Source organism: Eurypyga helias, unplaced genomic scaffold (genome assembly GCF_000690775.1).
Source record: "Eurypyga helias isolate BGI_N326 unplaced genomic scaffold, ASM69077v1 scaffold8442, whole genome shotgun sequence".
In the NCBI taxonomy this organism is placed as follows: domain Eukaryota; kingdom Metazoa; phylum Chordata; class Aves; order Eurypygiformes; family Eurypygidae; genus Eurypyga; species Eurypyga helias.
The window spans coordinates 32,587-53,445 of record NW_010237803.1 but is presented as its reverse complement, the minus strand read 5'-3'; the positions used below and the strand labels follow the sequence as shown (position 1 = coordinate 53,445).

Below are 20,859 nucleotides of genomic sequence, written 5' to 3'. Positions count from 1 at the left end.
TATAATTTGATAACAAAATACTAGCACCTAGGCAAAATTCCTGCATTTCAGCTGCTGGAAATCTGCTCTGTCATTAGTAGTTTCATCGGACTGCCTTATTACTCTACACACACACAACGCAATTACAATACATTAATTCAGGAAGGTAGAAAATATACATACCTTGGTACAAGAGCTTTGTATCCAAATATTAAAAAATATATATAGTCTGGTGAAATATAATGGTAATGTGGCAGTTCCTAAGGGGTTTTGTCATAGGTAAATTTGTCATGCAAATAATTAAAGTTGTGTAACATGTTTATATCAATGGGAAGGTGAACAAAGTTTTTGGAAGTATTTTTACATGAATATGTTCTTTGTTTGGCAGATAATTTAAATTTAGTGAGGATGTATAGCATTAGTCAATGAACTGTATCCACAAACTAGCACTTTACTTGGGAACATAAGAACTGAGGAATTCCACTATATAGAAAGAATAAATAAGAGATTTTTGTAAGTTTCTGTTGATGGGTAAGAATGATGATTTATTCTGAGCTTTGGTGTTGAATCACCTCTAAGCTCTATATTGTTTCTGACAGAGTTCTTACACTCTTCGTTCACGGTATATGAGGAGGTCTTGAAAAAGTGTTTGACTGAGAAGTTGGATTTGACCTTTCCTACTGATTGTGAGGTTGTAGGGTAGCAGTGAAGGGCTACGAAATTGAAGATAAACAGCCTAAGTTTGTTGCAGAGTGGAAGATGGAACCAATGAAAAGATAAGGGGAAGATGGTAGCCTGGCTAATATTGATAATGATTCTGAGTATCCATAGAGCAAAACGGCATTTGATAAAATTAGAATAGTGTTGCCAAAAAAAAAAAAAAAATTAAAAGGGCAGGGTGGAAGGAGGGTAGGGGATATTTTTCAACGGTGGTGAGAAGAAAGAATAATTTTCCTTGTGTCTGTTTGCATTCACAGTTTATTGGTGGATTAACTTAGCCTGTGACTTAACACAAAATGTGTAGAAGCCCTTTCTCAGAATGAAGACTTACGTTTGTACTTCTTTATTAACTCTAAGCAGTTTGCCTTGAATTTTGCTGTTTCATTATTTTCGAAGTATCATCTCAGCAGTTTTGTTCATTGCCTTCCAGAATGTATGGTACCAAGGGGACCTTGCTCTCCTCTGGCATGTGTGTGAAAGAGGGCTATCCTCAGTCTGTTTAGAGCTAATGTTGGGAAATTAGATTAAAGGGTTTAGCTATGGAAGTGGCAGGACCTTAGTTGTACTGAGTGCCAGGCTTGGCAACATGGGAGCACAGAGTGACTAAGTATATGGGTAAGGAATCTGGAAGACTTACAGTCAGAATGAGATTATGGAGAGAGGTTCAAGCTACCGGTGATATGTAAGTTCAAGACCTGAGTAACACAATGAGATTTCCAGTTTGGTGGAAGTAGACAATTCTATATGAAACATTTTGATCTGTGAAGTTGGTAATTGAATATGAAGGTTAAGATGTGAAAGAAAAGAAAGAAAACTACTGACAGAACCCTGAGGAATCTGCATAAAAGCGGAGAATGAGGAGAATCTAGTTAGGATAAATGCTGAAGGATTGATTTGATAAGTAAGAAGTGGATACATAGCAACTGATTAAAGATAAAATTTCATGAAGAAGTAACCTGTTTTACAGTGTGAAGGGTCAGGGAGGTTGAAGATAGAATATCTATTCTGCTGTGTATCTAAGAAGTTATTAGAAACTTTGTCAAGAACATTTTCCATAGTTAAAGACACTTTTTTTTTTTTGAGGGTGAAATGAGCAGAGGGAAACTTCAGGGAACAGTTGTAAATAGTGCACCTTTGAGCGTGACAATGAAAAGTCAAGAAGTACAACAATAGCCCCAGAGATTCATGAGGCACAAATGTTCTAGTATCATTTTATAATTCTATAACTTAGCTCATATGAAAATAATTTTAAAAATATATATATGGACTTAATAAAGTTGCTCTGTTCAGTTTCAGGTCTGATTCTTTTGGCTAGTAACTTAATCTGTGTTTAAATGGAGGAACAGGTATAAGATTACATAAAAATCAGTTATTCCATATATACCTAATAAAAAGATTTCAGTGTATACACAGACAGTTGCCTCAGGGAATTTTGGTAAACTATGATTTTAATAATTTTGAATTTTCCCTTATAGCAGAGAGAACCTAGTTAGTTTACAGAACATATATCAGATATGTGTATACAGCAGGTTTTGTTCATTACTTTGTTGTTTCTAAATTAAAGGGAAAACAACTCTACAAATCTAAGAATTCAGCCTGAAAAATACATTTAAAATGCCCTTAAATATCTCAATTTTGCTTTCACTGTTAGTAGCAATTCTTTAGTAGTTTAGATGGGAAATTGATGTATTTTTATTGCAAGGTATTATCAAAATTGCTTGGAAAAATAATAGCATTAAGAAAAGAAGATCTGCGAAGAATTGATGTTAAATATCCATTGTTTCCTGGTTATGTTTTGCATATTTATTTGTTGTGGTATGTACCTGTTGTTTTAACATTGTTTTAATGCTCTGTATGTAAAATTTATGTGCAGTAATATTAAACTTCAACAAGGAAGCTTGTTTGCCAAAAGATAATTTGGTAAATATGTTTTACAGGTATCTATTGCTATATAATCCTACGGAACAAGAGCGATTTTCAGTCGTTTCGGTCAACGTAAATTCACCCAGAGTTAAAGTATTATCTCCTTTGGGAAAACCTGTTACTGTCCAGATTAGTGCTGTTTGGAATGGAGCAACTACAGTATCACATGAAGCATATCAGGTACGTTACTTTAAGTAAAAAGCACTGAAGTATTTTTTCACAGATACTCCAGCTTCACAGTTGAAGAAAAGTGGTAGCATACTTCAGATATTGGCAATTCTGTCCTCTGCAGATAATGCCATTAATTAGTCATTTTAAGGAGAAAAAAACCCTAAATATATATGTTAAGCATTAATGTTTCTTAAACCAAAAAGTTATTAAACTTTCATGATACGGTGTATTATATTTAAATGGTCAATTTCCGCTGCATGAACAGAAAATACTGGATACTGTGTGTCTTCCCCCACCTTTTCAAAGCTGCTTTTTCATTCAAGTGATAGTCCATACACACAGTGACATTGTCTGTACGTGCTCAAGCACTCCAGCTTGAAGGCTTTGTAAGTGCAATGGCTTAAGCAGTTAGATGCTGATTATTTTCTTATTTTGTCTTTCATGTGTAGAGGCTGGATAGTAATCTCCACTACTCTTGTACTCTAGACACATGACTTTGAGTCTACCTCTTGTTTTTGGTTTTAAACAATGTTTCTGAGAATCTTTGAGTCATGCTTCATTATAAACAGTTGTCTACACATCAGAAACTGTATTTTGTTCAGTTCTTAGTGATATAGTAATACTATATAAGCTCTGTCTTTTTACTTTCAGGCTTACATTCTTAGTCTGAGTCCTTTCGACTTGGGTGCCAAATTGAACTTGTTTCAGAGTAACATTCCTGTGAAGATAATTCCATAAGTGTCTGTCAGTTGTCTTCCAACGGGATAATTATTGATAATTGTTGTGGGTTGTTGTGGTTTAGGCGCAGCTGGCAATAAATGCCCAGGCAGCGCTTGCTTACTCTTCCCCTCAGCATGTGGGGAGCTTTTCTTGAAGCTTCTTACAAGAGTCATCCCTGTGGCCCTTTCCCCACTACCAATCCCCCTCCCTCCAGAAACCCAACACAGGGTTAACACCAGGAGGCAACTTGGCCCCACACAGCTGCTCTCTTACTGCCCCAGGTGGGATGAGGGAGAGAATTTGAAGGGTAAGAGTGAGAAAACTCGAGGATTGGTATAAAGACAGTTTAATAGATAAACCTAAAACTGTGCATGGGAGCAAAGTGAAACAAGGAATTAATTCACTCCTCCTCATGGTCAGGCAGGTGTGTTTAACCAACGCCAGGAAAGCAGGGCTCCATCGCTCATAACGGTTACTTGGGTACAGATAACTCCCCATGTCCCCCTTCCTTCTTTTTCTCCCAGTTCGTATTGCTGATCACAATGCCATATGGTCTGGGTTATCCTTTTGGTCAGTTGGGGTCAGCTTTCCCAGCTGTATCCCTCCCAACTTGTGTGCACCCACTGCCTGCTCAGTGCTGGGTGTGTGTGAGAAACAGAAAAGGCTCGATGCTGCAAAAGTAGTGCTCGGCAACAGCTAAAACATCCCTGTGCTATCAACACTGTTGATATAAAAACATAATGCTATATGAGCTACTATGAAGAAATTTAATTCTGTCCCAGCCAAAACTAGTACAATAATTAACACTGTGTGGGAATTGCCTGAAGATGAAATAAAATTACCTATCTGTACTTCAGATTCTAAGCAAATTGCCTTGGAGAGCTACCTTGTATATTACTGTTCAGTGCAGATTATAGCTCCTAAATAACCAGAGACTAAAAATGAGATAGTTGCCTTTTATTTCCTGTTTAAATTTGTGGATTTTAAAATGCAGCTTAAGTGATAAGCAGGGTCTCTGTGCGCTTTATAAGCTACACATGCATCTTTAATGCACGGCAAATAGCCTCAAAACTGCACATCACAGCTACTATCCTATATTAACAAAATTCAGTGTCATTATTGCATTAATGCAAGAGTGATCTGATGCTAAACAAATTAGTGGCAGAGACATTTTTGTTTGCTAATTTTTCTTAATATGCTTCAGCTATTAATTTTGGAATGTCTTTTGCAATTTCATATTAACTTACGGAATTTGGAAAAAAAAACCCCAGCCATCCTAAAATTAGCAAAAGGAGTTACTCTGTGCATAGATTTTGTGTAAAAAGTTGGTACCTTAATGTTTTTAACAATAGCTGCTTCTTTCTCCCAACAGATCACTTTTGTGGCTCATCTACCACCTCTGGGACTTGGAGTTTACCAGCTTTTGGAGGTTCAGAGTTCAGAAGCGGTTTTAGCAGACTATGATATATACATGAGGAATAGTAAGCAAGAGAAGCCAGACAGACTTTTCAAGATAAAAGAGTTACAGAATTCTGTGGATAATATAATCTTAGAAAATTCTTACATGAAACTGTGGTTTTCTGGAATGTCTGGATTACTGGAGGTGTGTTGCATTTCAAAACACTGTGTTTTGCTTTTCTAAGAACTTAGGTTCTTATTCACTGAAATCTAAATGTGTCAACTATTTCCAACATGATTCTCTGTCCTTAGAAAATAAATACCAAAGAAGATGGCAAAAATCATCCAATGAAGGTGGAGTTTGCCTGGTATGGAACTACAAGTAACCGGGATAAAAGTGGAGCTTATCTCTTCTTACCAGATGGAGATGCCAAGGTAAATCTTTCGTTTGCAGAGAGATTCTAATCTTGAAGTACCTCGAAGCATTCTGCAAATATAGATTGGAAGAGCAAGTTTTCCCCAACATTTAAATCCAGCTCTGTGGCTAGAAATAATCCCATCAGTTATTGAAATGATTGGCAGAACCTCATGCTTCATAACCATAGATTTGATTAAAAACACAGCATTGATTTGTAAGTGTAAAAATATGCAGGATGTTTATGATTTGCCAAAAAACTTAAATAAGATGCTACCCTTGCAAGAAATCCAGTGAGATGTGACCATTCACATCAACAAAATAAGTTGACTTTCGCTCCTATGGTGAAAATGTGTAGGTAGGACATAATGATTCATTTCATCACTTTTCTAATTCTTGAGTGCCATTGTTCAACCCCACCTGACAACTAAGTACCCACATGGTGTGATGGGGGCGAGAATCAGAAGAGTAAAACTCAGAACACTAATGGGTGAGATAATGACAGTTTTTAATAGGTAAAGCAAAAGCTGCACGCTCAAGCAAAGCAAACCAAGGAATTCATTCAGCACTTCCCATGGGCAGGCAGGTGGTCAGCCATCTCCAGGAAAGCAGGACGTGTAACACATGTAACACTACTTGGAAGACAAACACCATCACTTCAAATATCCCCCCCTTCCTTCTTCCCTCAGCTTTATACGCTGAGCATGACACCATATGGTATGGAATATCCCTTGGTCAGTTGGGGTCAGCTGTCTGTGTCCCCTCCTCCCAACAACTTGTGCACCCCCAGCCTCCTTGCTTGTGGGGTGGTGTGAGAAGCAGGAAAGGCCTTGACTCTGTGTAATCCCTGCTCAGCAGTAACTAAAACATCCCTCTGTTATCAACTCTGTTTTCAGCACAAATCCAAAACACAGCTCCATACCAGCTACCAGGAAGTAAATTAACTGTCTCCCAATCAAAACCAGCACATTAAGATTATTTTATTGTGAATGAGGAGCTTTCTGATCAGGGTGTAGTATTTTTGTACCTGATACTATCAAATGTAGTTTAATATAGTAGTTAAGATACTGAGTCCCAATTGATGAATGTAAAGATGAAGTAGCAAGCAGCTGTTCTGATTTAGTTTTCTAGGGTTATTAGTATTTTTAGTTTTGTAATTAGTGGAGGGCAACAGCATACTCTTCTTGGTTTTCAAATTGGAAATTCAGAAATGACAGTGTTCTTACACTGATGTAGTCATTATATGGAATCTACCACCTTTGGACCTGGAAAACTGATATTTCAGAAGGCAAATGATAAAATCATGAACACTTTTAAGAAGCTAGGTGGTTTGGAGTGTATTTCTTCTGTCCGGTTTCTCATGGGGAAAGAAGTTGCATGCATAAGGCAAACTGGGAGTTCTGTGTTTACCACTTCAGGAAATAAGCAAGCGTGATTTGGTTGGTTGGTTGTTATTTGTTTGGACTTTTTTGTTTGTTTGTTGGGGGTGTTTTGTTCATTTTTTGTTGTTTGGGGTTTTTTTGTTTTGTTATATGTGTATATCAGTCTGGAAGTGGACAGTTTCCTTTTAACAGTCTCTCGTAGGAACACCCATTTTGAGTTCTGCAAGTTGACATGTTTAAACCATTTACTAAACGTAGTCCCATAGTTGTTTGCATCAGTTATGTTCAATGGGGTTCACTTATTCTTAATTTTTAGATGCCAGTTTTTTTGATCCATGGATTGCTGAACAATATCTCTTGCTTTTTTTCATTTTTACCTTTCATCAGCTGCATGGTCACACTTTAATTTTATTTTAAATGCTACGTAAGCTTTTCTTTATAAAAAACCCAATAATCACTAAATCTAATTTATTAATTACTTGCTTTATAAAAATAATCTGAACAAGTCTATACGTATCAAAATGCTGTTGTTGAAACAGAAAGTGTCACGTAACTGCAAACAGAAAATAAGGTACATACTGAACTTTGAAAAATGAAATTAAAGTGCATTTTTAGTTAATGTTAAAAAGGCTGATGTGTTCAGCTTTTAACTTTTTATACAATAAAAATGAAATCATGATACTTCTAAAAATTCTGCTTCATTAATATACCATAAGGCTCATTTGGCTTGCATTTTAATAACATTAATTAGGTTGTCCCACTGGGAATAACAATGTAATTCTATAGTAGTTTCTAAACCAGTCTGAACTAATGATTTCTGTCTTAAAAGAAATGCCATCTCTTCAGGGTTCTCAGTGTGAGGTGGATTTAGTCACATTTTCTAAGGCTTGTGTGGAGTGGTGATAGGATAGAGGGAGTTTTCTTGATTTTTGCCTAGGTATTTTTTTTCCTATCCCTCTTACTCTATTACTTCAAGATTTGCAAAAAATAACTGCCTTTCATGCTGGGTCATTTTTCTCAGGTCTGAGTACAGTTATGTGTTCTCTGCCTTTTTTTTTAACTGGCTGTTAAGTCTTTTGGTTCTTGGTTCCTTTCTTTTCAGTTCTGCAATACGCAGAAATTGTCTGTCTTACTATAGTTCTTATAGCCTTTTTGGTCTTGGGTTCTTCTGCCAGTTTAATTTTGGAAACGATTCTCTAAGGTGCTAGGTTTGCAGGCCATGACTTAAAGCTGTGTCGGTTTAGAACACGTAACACACAGAATACAGCTCTGATCATCAGTAGGCTGTTACGAGTGGAGGTCATGTTTTCTACAGGTGATGGTCTGTGTACTAGAATACACACAGACCTGGATCTCTCAAGAGGTTCCATGGATTAGTCGTCTTTATGTCTGATCTAAAACCAGCCTGGAGTACTGCAGAGAGTGCGTTCTTGCTAAGAAGTGGTGAGCCTCTTGTACCGGGCGTCAGTTGGACACCCGCAGAGACCTGGGTTAATGACAGTGATTTATGCGGTATTGAACAGAAGGTACACCAAACACCAATAACTCTTCGTCACTGCTCCAGAAAGAATAGGTGGATTTATGGCTCTGCAACACGATGGCAAACATTGCCATGTGCAGCTAGGCAGCCTCCAGTAAGAAAAGTCTCTGTGGTTGTGGCATAGATTCTTGCCCATGGATGATTCTGTCCCTGCTGTCTCTGAAATGTAAAAGTAGCTCAGGGCAAGGACACAAGAGCAGAGGCTCCATGCAGCAGCTCTGAACATGAGGCAGTGCTCCCACCATGTTTTTGTATTTTCTGCAAAACAGAATACAAACAAGGTGCCAGGGAAAAAGACAGGTATTGTCTTAAGTTTTTTTTAAATGTTGGTGCTGCTTAACTTATTGACAACATTATCAAGAGACAACATTTTCAAGATTTGTAAGGAAGGGACTTCCTTGGAGCTCACAACAGATACAAATATGTTTTCCGTTCATAAGCAGAATGCTTTTTCTTTGTACCTCTTGTGATATTTTGAAGGATGGCCAGCTCCCTAAATCTGTTAGATCGTTAGATCTGGGCAGAAAAAGAAAGTCAGTATTCAATAAACTTCGAACTGTTAAATGTCTGTATTTTCTTCTGTGTATTCAAGACAAGTCAATATGTGATGACCTACTTACTAGCTGGTATTAATAGGGAATAGAACAAAGCAGTTTTTTCCAAAGAGTCAGATTTTTGTGGGATCAATGTGAGTCATTCATTTTGTTGTTTCACAAATCAATTTTTCAGAATCAAAGTGGACTTTTTTTGGTGTAACCAATCTGAGAATCGTGATTCTCCCTCAGGCATCTGTGTACATGTATGTACTGGTTGTTCTAGATACTTAGGTACTAACAATTGTATAAGAAAAGAGATATAATTTTTTTATCCTGTGGAGTCTCTCTAGGGTTAGAGCTTTTCTCTTTTTTACTCCTCAGTTTTTATCTTCATGATCTTCATGGCTGAACTTCCTTTACTGATGATGATCTCTGACTTGTATAGCTGCAGCAGTGCTGCTAGCTTCAAGTAACTTCTCATGCCAGTTCCTTTTTTAATCTCTCACGATTACCTGTTGCCTCTACTTCTCAGAGAAGAGCACATATCCGAGTTATCTGTATGCTTGGCCTTCAAACCTAAGGGATTTTATGTATCTTTCCGCATTTTTTTAAGTGAGAGTGGGATTTTCCACTGCCAAAATGGAGAGAGACTATCCATTTAGAGTTTCACACAGTATTCATCTCCGGATCTTCCCTCTCAAAAAGGCAGAACATCCTCATTCAAGCATAGTATCCTTATTTTTAATGCTCCCTCTGTTTTTGTATGTCTGATAACAGGAAGAGATAAGTACCCAAGCACCATTACCTGGAGGGTGCTCACAATGCTCAAGAATCAGCTGCCTTTGGAGTGTCTGTTCTTTCCTTGGTGCTTTGTATTTTCCTCAAACATCAAAACTGTCATCTAAAATTCTGCCCCACACATTGTTGGGGTTGGTTTTGCAGACAAAACTATTAAAATGACAACTCTCTGTCTTCTGTCAGGTAATTCTTAAAACACAGACTTCAAGGTCTCATACTATTGGATTTATTTTTTTTTTATTATTCCTGGCCCCGCCCAAAGCCCAGTCTAATCTCAAACCCTGCCAAATTGAGGGTAACCTGCTAGTGAGAAGCAACTTTTCTAAAACGCTTTGTCTTGAGTTCTTATTCAAAATCTGTCATATCAAGAACAATTCAGTCCATGTTATAAAACTTTCCTCTGGGCATAGTTTGTTTGACTTCCACACCAACAGCGTGCTGTGCTGCCAGAAATTTCTAGGCCACACTAAGATGGTTAGTAGTGCTTCACTTGACTACAAGAGGCCAGGCTTACTGCCCATGCTTCATGCCTTCAAGCTGCAATGCACCATGCCAACTTCTGTGCAAGCCAGTAAACCTTTAGGTGAAGGCGCCTCTCCAGTTATCTCCGCCCTGTGGCACCTGATTTGATGCCAAGTATTTTAAGATACCCTAGGGAGCTATAGGTTATTATTTTGCTCCAAGATTTCTAGTTCTTTTTTTTTTTTTTCCCTTCTCTTCCTTCCTTCAAGGGGAGGTTGTGATATTTCTCTTGAACATGAGTACTGCAAAATGGTTTCTGGACCCTTTGACCCCTAGTTCTGTTATCCTGTTTCTGAAAATGCTGCTTTCCAGGCTCAACAAAACCTGCCACAGCAGGCTGCTGAATCTTGTACAGTAGAATTCATTCTGGTGGAGTTGAGGGAGAACAGATTTTTTACAGAGACTTTTCAGTTTAACTGTTTAGGAATTGGAGTCTTGGGACTACAACTGGATATGAGACTCAATGGGGTTTTTTTATTCCTAATTTAAGGTCTCAGTAATCTTATAATCCTTCATGCTGGAAGGTCATTTAGTCCAAGCTCCCACTCAAAGCTGAGTAAATACTGAATTCAGACCAAGACTTTGTCCAATCAGTTTGCAAATATCTCAATCATTGTGCCTTCCACTTAGAAAGGAAAGTGGTTTGTATCTAAGAGGCCTATTTCTGTACCTTAGTCAGACTTTTACATCAAAAGCATCATTATATTTCAGAGCCAGGACCAAGATCATTTCACAGGCTTCTGTGCATCTCACCAAGGATCTTTACAATGATATTCGAATAATTGAACATTCAATGCATAATGATGATTTCCTGCTTAAAAGCCTGATTCATTGGAATGCTTTCAGTATGGCAAACCTGGTCAATAATCTCTTCATAGGTTCTGAACTCAGTATGTCTCCAGATGACTAGCAAGAAATCACTTTCTAGGATTAGTGCTTTTCTAAGCACTAAATAAGAATTAGGAGGCTTCCCTGTTCTCAGTACCGTATTTTTCTTCATTTTTCCTGTGTGACCAACAATCGGGAAGCAACAGGCATCTCAGAGAACTTGAGTATATATTGTATCTCTACTCTTTGTACCAGAAAGAATTTGCCTAATCCCCAAAACCACATGTCGACAACATGTGCCTTTAAGTCTTTCCTCCTTTGTACCTTTTCCCTGCACTGTGTCTGAATTAAGGGCTTGAAAACTGGTTTTGATACGTTTCTATCAATGCATGTGCTAGTAGAATCGCAGATTCTGATTTAAAGAAATTCATAGGTTTCAGACAGTATCTGCAAAATTACGCTTTATTCCTCTTCTTTCCTATCACCTTATCTTTCTGTAAAGGTAAGGTCACCTTTATTTTCAGCTGGGGAGCTGATCTGGCTACATGCGCAGCTTGAGGACTCTGTTGTGTGAACTTGCTGTTTGTGACAATATCCCAAAATCTGAGACCTGTTAAATGTATCTCATTTCAGCTTTCTGCTTGTATGGGAACAATGTATTTTGGTAGTTGTCAACGTCACCATCAGGCTTTATACTAACAGATAATAAGTTTTATAATAACAGGTTTATTCCAATGTATTTTTTGGTTTTTATTTTTTATTTATTTTATTTTATTTTTAGTAGTTGTTACTGTGCACAGCCTTTTGCATTCCTTTGTCACTCACCCAGCATCTCTCCATTTTGATGGTTTGGTCTTGGGTAGCTCCAGTGACAGCTGTAGTGAGAAATGTTTTTGCAAACAACAGAAATAAGCCTATGAAGAAGGTGTCTCTTTGCTAACAGAACGTATTTGGCAGGCTGTTGTTCGTGTAAGTAGTACTCTCCTTGGTAATAATTGGTGAGGGTATGTGCGCCTGAAGACCTCAGTTTCTCAGTTCATTTTCTGAGACCCCCTTCAGCTTCTGTTTCAGTCCCTCATTGCTAACCTGAGGATCTTCATGCTGCCCTACCCTGCAGGTAGGATTTGGCAGTTTTTGATTATTCCACCTTACTGTCAGTAATCCAGTTCCTCTGTGGGATCTTTATCTGAACATATGCTTCTAGAAGCATGTAGTCACAAGTTAAATGAGTTTGTCTTCTCTACCTGTGTGTGATAGATAAGCAGATAGATATTGATCTCTTCTGCCAGAAGAAAGGGGACGATCCAGTCTACAGTTATTGATCCTGGCAGTTTTTCATGGAAAAAAAGGGAATCCAAAAAGCCAACTCAAATTCTAACCTAAGATCTGGTCTTCACATTTCTTTTATCCCAGCATATTAATTCACCTGGCTTCCGTTCCCTCCTAATACCTAAAAATCCTCCTGTATTTCTCAGCTAGCAAATGTATTTTACATAACAGATAACACTTGTCCATTGGTATCATTTTTTTCATGCCACCCCTTAAGGAAACAGTCTTTTGGACTTATTTGGGGTTTTGTACTGAGTAACTGGAGAAAATACTGCCATAAGATGTAAAATACCTGTCCCTAAAACAAACCACCTTAGCAAAGTGTAAGTAGATACGGTTCCTCTACCAGATTCCTCCTGTACAAAGTATTCCTGTAGTTGGTAGCTGCAGAGTTGCCTCTTGGAGTTCTGGCAAGGTTTTTATTAGTTTTCTGTCTGAAGTACTAAGAATAAATGTGATTAGAAAGGCAGGCTTTATTTAGACTTTGAAATTTTCTTTCAGGTTCTTTTTTTATACAATATGATAATTATGTGCTCAAAGAAGAAGATTGGACTGTATGTACCTCTGCTTGTTCTATTTTGACATGTCTGTGTGTATATCATCTTGACTTCCTCTCTTCCTCAAGATACATTTGATCTTCTGTTTCCTTGCTTGGGAAGCAAGAACACAGTCTTTGTTATGACATTGGTACATAGAGGAGGACGACAGCCACCTTTTAAGAGTTTTCTGCTTAGATCCCTCTGAATGACACATTTTTGAAGTATTTTGTTGGGGTTTTTTTGAGTGAAGTCTTTATTTATTGCAGTTGCCCTATATTAGTAGTTGCATGTGTTGTATTTTCACTTTTGACTTTGCACATGCTTACTATTAACCCCTTTTTACGTTTGTAATCATCCATGTATTACTGTACAGTGTATGCAGTTCCATTTGGGATCAACTGTTAAAAAAAATCATTGTTTGCTTATCCAAGATTCAAAATACTGTGACTGCATGGAGAAATAATTTGCATTTATCTGGTTTGACTATGGATATGCAAAATCTCTGCTAGCCTTTGAGAAATTAGTAAGAAGCCAGTGTCCCTCCTGAGGTTTCTTAATGGTTCCCAGCTCTACCTTGTATTCCAGGAGTTTTCCCTGGCAACTGTTGCTGCTTTTGATGAAGAAAAAGCTTTTTCCCCTTTAATTTTCAAAAGGATATGCAAACTGATGCAGAAGACAATGTAGAGGTAGCTTTCTTCTGTGCAACTGATATTTTAAACTGGGCAAATCATACAGACAGTTAGAACATCTGCCACAGATTATGAAATTGCAGTATGTGATGACTGGTTAGCAAGTATAATTTTGCTAGCAAAAAAGCTCAATCCAGATGTCTGCATTATTAATACATTACTGTGTGTGTCTGTAGGCCTTGTACCCATTAATCCTCATACAATACCTGTGAAATATGTGATGAGGGTTATCCTAATTTTAGCTAAAGGAAGAGGGTCTGAAGAGAATTTGCTGAATTTCACATTAGGAGTAATTTTTTAAATTCCCACTTTTTAGACTAGACTTAGATATAGAACAGTTTAAAAAAAATTAAAATACTATTTAATATTTATTAAATACTTTGATTTATTGACACTTCTATGCAACACTTTAAAAATAATTATTCTAACTTTCTATTTTCATTTTGTAGCCTTATATTTTTACAGATCCACCTATCATAAGAGTTGCTCATGGAAGGATTTTCTCAGAAGTCGTGTGCTTTTTCCACCATGTTACACATACCATGCGACTGTATAAAGTTCAGGGTAAGTTGTGAAATTCTGTCTCTCTCAGCAGTTATTTTTCATCACTTCAGTCTTGCATCCTATATATCTTCTTAATGTTTAAATACACTTTGGAACCAGCACAGAACTCATCAGTCTTTACTCGGTCCAATATACCATGATCCCTTTCTGAGCATCATGCTAGGCATTAAGCTGGCATGCTTAACAAGTTTGTTGGAGATACTTCTCAGTATTAGGAAATTCTATAGTATGAATTACCTACAAGGTATTCTGAACTTTACTGCATCGACTGAATGCTGTAGGTAGCTGTAAATCATGAAAATGAGAAGAAAATTTCTAGAAATATCTTGGAGATTATGTAAAAATGTTTCTTTTATAGCTTCAAACTTATGGTAAGCTACAACAATATCTTCTCTGAAGTTGCAAAGAATGTTAAGTTATTTGTTAATGGCACTAATAGGGAAGTCTGGTTTACTCCACAGCCGTAGGCATGCTTTAGTTACATGTGAGCTTCCTGTTGATGTCCTTTATCTGCGTGGAAGATCTGTGACAGAATGGCTGTGTTTGTTGAAAGGCAATGGCACTGAACACCGGATTATTGACCCTTAGGACATACTTTGATATCAGTTTTTCTTGCTTTTCCTTCAGTAAGGCTTTCATTTTTTTGTTTCTCTACTGTTCAGTGGCTGATTTCCAAGAAAATTCTATGAAAATAGTGCGTTTGGGAACTGTATACCTTTTCAAACTTGATGATTAAATTGGCTAGAGAAAAACATAAGAGAGAGGAAATCATGGTGCAATTGTATAAACTTATTTTCCTGTAGAAACTCAATTTAAAATGGTGAAGTGTATCTTTTTGTAATTGAAGTACAAAACACATACTTTCAGTTGTTCATCTATTTGTGTTTTTACTCTACTGGAATTTTTCTCTAATAGAGCAGTGTCTAATATTTTCAAAATGTAAAGGAACCAAGACATGGTTTATATTAGTGTTACTTTAACTGTAGGACTCAAAATTATCTACCTGATTTTTAAAATGTTCTTTATCATATTTAATTATTTTTCTAAACACCTTCAAAAACAAATAATGCAGCTATACCTACTTTGAAAGTCCCCCTTTCTCTTTTCCTTATTGCTCTTAGGTTTAAAAAATAGTATTGCCAGGCATACCTGCTTTACAGTCACACAGGTCTGGTCTATTTGATTTGTTAGGTTTTTTTGTAAGTTAGAATATATTTCTCTTTAGAACAAAAATTCATTCAGATATCTCATTTTTAGTGACTTAATTGTATGCTTTGAAGTTGCTAGAATGCCAGCTCATCTGGTACAGTAATTCCAGATCAAACTCCAGATCACATTCCTTATGATTACCAACAACGATGTTTTGTAGTGATTTGCTGTTGAAGATCGTGAGGAAACATGTTTATAATCAAGGTTATATTTTTTGTTTTATGTGACCAATATGTAAAAAGGGCATAGATTAAAAAATGGTACCTTGAGGTCAAGATGTACTAGGCTACCAAAAACGTGAAAAGAAACTTTCTTTGCTGTGTGGGTTTCAGTAAGTAGAATTTCTTAGCAAGGAGGGAACTTCTTATATAAGGAGGATTTTTATTGTAGTGAAGGGGAGAGAAAAAGCCTGAAAAATTGCTCTTTTAGTTAGGGTGAGGTTGTTTGGTTTTTTGGATGCATTTCTCTGTAATACTCCCTTTTCTTTAATTTGTTTGTAAGTACCTACCAGAAGTATTATACTTCCATTTCACAGTTCAAAGATAGCGAGTTTTAGTGAAAATTGCTTACCAATGCCTAACACAAAATTAAGTATGAACTTATGATTTCACTATCTAGTTTTTTTCACTTTTAGTTGACAATTTTTAATTCATCACTGTTTCAATACTTACACCATTTCCTGTCCAGTATCATGCTGAAGTCCTGTACCCTGTTTCCAGCTTTTACAAGCAAAAATGGTGAAATTACTTTATTTTCTCTATTTACTTGTATGATGTGTTTTTATTTTAATTTCTTCATAGGACAGCCTTTTTCAGAGTTTAAAAATTGATGACTTTGCATAATTGTTTTGCTGAGGTCTCTTTCCTGATCTTTGTAAGGGAAGCTATTTATATAGCATTACTTCAGTTAAAAGAAGATATCCTGAAGTCGTACCAGGAATGTACAGTAACAAAGCTGTGGAGAAAAATAAATATGTGTGTGCTTACACATACATACATTTTTTTTAAAATAAAGACCTGGTAATCCTATTGTAACCTATCTGCTTGCCATGGGGTGGAAAGTCAGATCGTGTGGCTCACGAACTGTGGACAGTACTTCCATGTCCTACAGCTTCTTCAGCAATTTTGGTACAACACTTCCACTTTTGGCTTTAGAATTCTGTTGATTTTGAGCAGGCAAATACTCTGGCTTGGCAACTATGTTCAGTAATTGACCAATGAGTTATTTTTAACTTCTTTTACTTCCGTTGGCATCTGGTTTTGATATCAGCATGGTTTTGTTAATCTTTCTATCAGAAGCTTAATTATCTTCATAATTGTATTTTTGTATTAACTCCAATTATGCAGTAGTAAAGAGCCAAAATTTAATTAGTGGTCTGGTAATCTTAAAAATACATACTGTAAATATTGTATGCTTGTTCAATGTCTTTATGCTTTAACAGTCCTACTTTAAAATAGCTGGAATATCTGTGACTGAGAGTGTCAAAAGTGGAGCTTATAGATCTACCTTTTCCAGACTAGATCTGGGAAAATAGAAGTAATTACCTGAACTGAATGTTCTTCATTTAGCACTGTAGTATAATAGCTACTGAGAAATGTTAACATTTTAACAATTGCTGATACTGCTGCAGGTGGAATCAGATTTTTAAAAATGTGGAAAGCTTGACATCCTCATTCAGCTGACAAAATCTGAACCCTTGCTGCCTTTTACATACTAAATAATAGCATAAAAAAATTTCAGCAGGCAGATACATTCAGCAGCCCATTGTGTAAAGGTTCAGAGTGTTTGGTTTAGAATTTGGCAAAGTAAAGATGCTAAGGAAACTAATCCAACATGCTCTCAAACAGAACCAATGAAAAAAATCTAAAAACTTTATGTGTAGAAGGAAAAAGGCACAGTGCTAACCTCTGCCTGCCTGCTTAGGAATGCAGGAATTTTATTTGAGGATTTTTTTGTCCTTCTGCAAAAGATTTTACAGTTCAGGTGCCTGAACTGACAATCATGCTCTGGGTCTTGTTTGTGAGCTGACATAGTGAACTCTTGGAAAAAAGGTATTTAGTATCTCTTTTTTTTTTTTTTTTAAATACTGTCTTCAAGTTTTAAAGGACTAAGTTGTTAATCAGTCCCTCACTTTCTACTGTCTTCTGTTTACAATCCATCCAACAATCACAGTGTAATTTCATCTCACTACAAGGAGAAATTTTATGTCTTTGTTCTGTTTGGCCAGAATTCTTTTCACAATTGTTAGTCCCATCAGACTACAGAAACGGTTGACTAGTCATGCTGAATGATAGCATGATTCCAGTCCAGACTGTGTCCTGAACTGTTTGTAAAAGTTATTATTAAAGGTATTTAATTTTCACTGTAAGGCACTGTAGAAAAATATCTCACTGAACATATCTGCATTTTCAGATACTTAATCCATCTTTTAATGAATGGGCATCTTTTTTTCCTTTGTCAACAAAGATTTATGTCCTGGTTGTGGTCATATCAGTGTGCAGTTTTTGAATTCACTCTCCTTAAGGAAGATTCTCCCTGTTTTGGTTAAAACAGTTGACAGGTTTCCTTCGCAGTGGAACACTTACTGTCAAGAAGCCGGTAACTTCGTTCTTGTCTGTGAACGACGACAGCCACGTCAGAGTCAAGGGGAGGAGTGAATGGCTAGGTCTTGCTCCAGGATGTTAGGTGCTGCTAAAGACAGCACTTGAAAATTGTTTTGCTGATTTATCAAACCCACGTTGGTTTTTAGCATTCATTGCTTCTGTTTCACTTCAGTGAAGGCCTCAGACTGTCCGTTCATTGAGTACTGCTGTATTGTGTGGTACGAAACTGAACTGGCTTCAAATATCTGGGTAGATATAACAGAAAAGGAAAGCTAACGGGAAAACTAGATCATGATCTTCTGGGAGCACAGTCATTCTTAAATGTGTGGCAACTGCTTTTACAAATTGAGACACTCTAAATGCATCTTTTTCATCTAGGTTTGGAAGGCCAGTCTCTTGAAGTTTCCAATATTGTGGATATTAGAGGAGAATATAATCGTGAGCTTGCAATGAGAATTTCATCTGACATAAACAGTCAAAATAGATTCTATACTGATCTTAATGGATATCAGGTAATTATTGTCTGTTAATCAAAAAAGCCTAGATTCTCAATATTTGACTGTCTTAATACTTCAGATTGAGAAGAGTTTGAATCACATTAACCTTATGTTGATCTCCCCATATCATTTAAAAGGAGAATAGCTTTAAAAATGTATCCATTATAAAATTTGATGTAGACTAAATGAAGTATCAGCTGTTTTCTTTCAAGGAATTTGCTAAATACTCTTTTATATGCTTTTTAACATAAGAATTGTGGTACAGCAAGTTATGACAAGTCACCATGTAGTTGCTTCTATATCTGCCTGCCTTCTTTCTCCTCTGCCTTGTTTATTTAGTTAGAGCCCTTTGGGTAGCACAATGCTAGATGTGCGTAAGGTCCAGCAACTCAGACCTAGACAAAACCGCTTGCTGCTGTGGTGAGAATAAGTGGTGGATTTTCAGAGTGTAATAACTTGTTCTATTGGTAATGCATCTGATGAAATACAGCGTAACTTTCTTAACTTGGAGTCTGCAGCACATACAAAAGAGAAAATTTTCTTTTCCTTAGCTTCCTTCCTTGCTAAAAATAATTTCACAAATATATTTAAAACCATACCTGCTGAGTTTTTCCAGTTAGTGTGTAGTACTGCATTTTGGGGACAGTAAAGTGAATATTTAAACATGAAAATAATTTTAATACTACTACTCATTTGTCATGTACCATTCAAGAATTCCACTAGCACTTTAAAAAGTTCCTATTATGAACCAACAATTCCTTTTTTACTACCTTGAATCTATTCACTGCTTGCTCTCTAGAGGAGCAAAAATTTTCTCTCATTCTATAACTGTGATTATTCCTTTTTTGTAGGTTCCCTTGATGAATCTTTCAGGTCTTTTTAAATATTCTTTGATCTAAAAGTACATTGAAGCTATCATTTCCAAAGTGGTAATTTTAGCCACAGATCTCCAAAAAGCTAAATAATACAGTTGAGTGAGTGCTTTGGTGCCAGTTGTCAGTCAGTGCTTCTAAAGCACATGGGATAAATGTCTGAAAAGGTCTTTGAAATTTAAATGCATAAAAAGAATGTATTTTATTGAAGTTCGTGTTCATACTGCAGATCCAGCCCAGACTGACGATGAGCAAATTGCCTCTTCAAGCAAATATCTATCCTATGACTACAATGGCTTATATCCAAGATATTGGAGTTCGTTTGACACTTCATTCAGCTCAGTCTCTAGGTGTTGCAAGCTTGAAAAATGGTAAGTATAAGATGATAGATATTATAAAGGCCTATCCTTCATGATTGTCTGAAATCTCATTCAGAGATTAACGTACCTACTAGCGTTTGAAGGCAGGAAATACATTTCTCCAACTCTGACAAGTGTTAGAGTATGTCCATAAGAGAAGGGGTGGAGGTTGTTCCCACATAAGATCCTGTCATCTTCCGTAGAAAATCTGTCTCAAACTAGAGACAGAGAAAGACATTATGAAAAAGACTAGATGAGCAATAAATTGTCAGAACCAGGTATTTTTCACCCAAGAGCTCTGATAGAACTCGAGGATGAAATAGCAAAACTAAGTGGTTTGTTCTCTTTTGTACTGCTCTGGTAGCAGATGGATAATGTGATGTTGATCGTGTTTTTTGATTTGTTTATTTGCTTTAGGGTAGAAAGCACTAGTCTTAAGGTATATGCAGTATAGCCTAACATTCCTGTCAAGGAAAAAAATGCCAGCTCTTTTGAAGACTACAATTAGTGAAATAAAGGATAAAAATGACCCTGGGTAAGAATCAACATATTTCTTCTGAAGCAAAATCATACTTCACAAGTATAATGGAGTACTTTGAAAGAGATGATGAATACATGGACAAGAAAAATCAATTCATATTAGGAATTCCAAAAGGGACACAGTCCGTCCCTCACAGCTGAGAAAGCTATGATGAATGGCCTCGAGGAATGGAAACAGCGGTCAGTTTTTCAGTCTATAATGCGACCAGAATGAGGAGGCAGTCAAATAATGCTAGGAAGTAGAGGACAAAATAAGGTATATAATCTATAACTTAAGATGTGCAATTCCTTGCTGTGGTATATTGTGAGTTTAAATTTACATGGTTTTGAAAATAAACAGAATGAATACTTAGAAGAAAAAAAGCCCATCAGAAACGATGCCAAAACCTAGTTCCCAGTTTCTTTTCAGAAAAATGTCATATTGATGTATATTCTGACAAAAGATGAATACTGTACTAGATTGATGGCAGTATTAGGAAGCCTAATTCATCTTAGGCCAAAGACTTAACACTGGCTTATAGACAGATGCTTTAATAAAGCCATGGTTGAGAATACCAGCCTTTTGTTCCAAGACCACCTGATACAAGACCCAAAACACATTTTTTCATGCCTTCCATTGCTAGAAACCAAATTCCCTTTGGCCTGATCTTGTGAATAAACTTGAACCACCAAATGTTTGTGGGCACTAGCTACGTCGGTATTGGAGACTAAATTAGTGTACAAAAG

At 36.6% G+C, this 20,859-nt stretch overlaps 1 protein-coding gene across 1 annotated transcript in view; it reads left to right on the top strand.

Moving 5' to 3' along the window:
• LOC104506599 (alpha-mannosidase 2-like) overlaps window positions 1-20,859 on the top strand; it is a gene marked incomplete at its 5' end in the record, with an annotated part of 62,356 nt that overhangs the window by 18,497 nt on the left and 23,000 nt on the right. Inside the window, 6 exons of the mRNA XM_010147595.1 lie at window positions 2,637-2,802; window positions 4,886-5,116; window positions 5,224-5,346; window positions 13,939-14,053; window positions 18,244-18,377; window positions 19,464-19,605. Coding sequence (XP_010145897.1) covers window positions 2,637-2,802; window positions 4,886-5,116; window positions 5,224-5,346; window positions 13,939-14,053; window positions 18,244-18,377; window positions 19,464-19,605 — 911 coding nt within the window. The remainder of the gene's footprint in view (window positions 1-2,636; window positions 2,803-4,885; window positions 5,117-5,223; window positions 5,347-13,938; window positions 14,054-18,243; window positions 18,378-19,463; window positions 19,606-20,859) is intronic.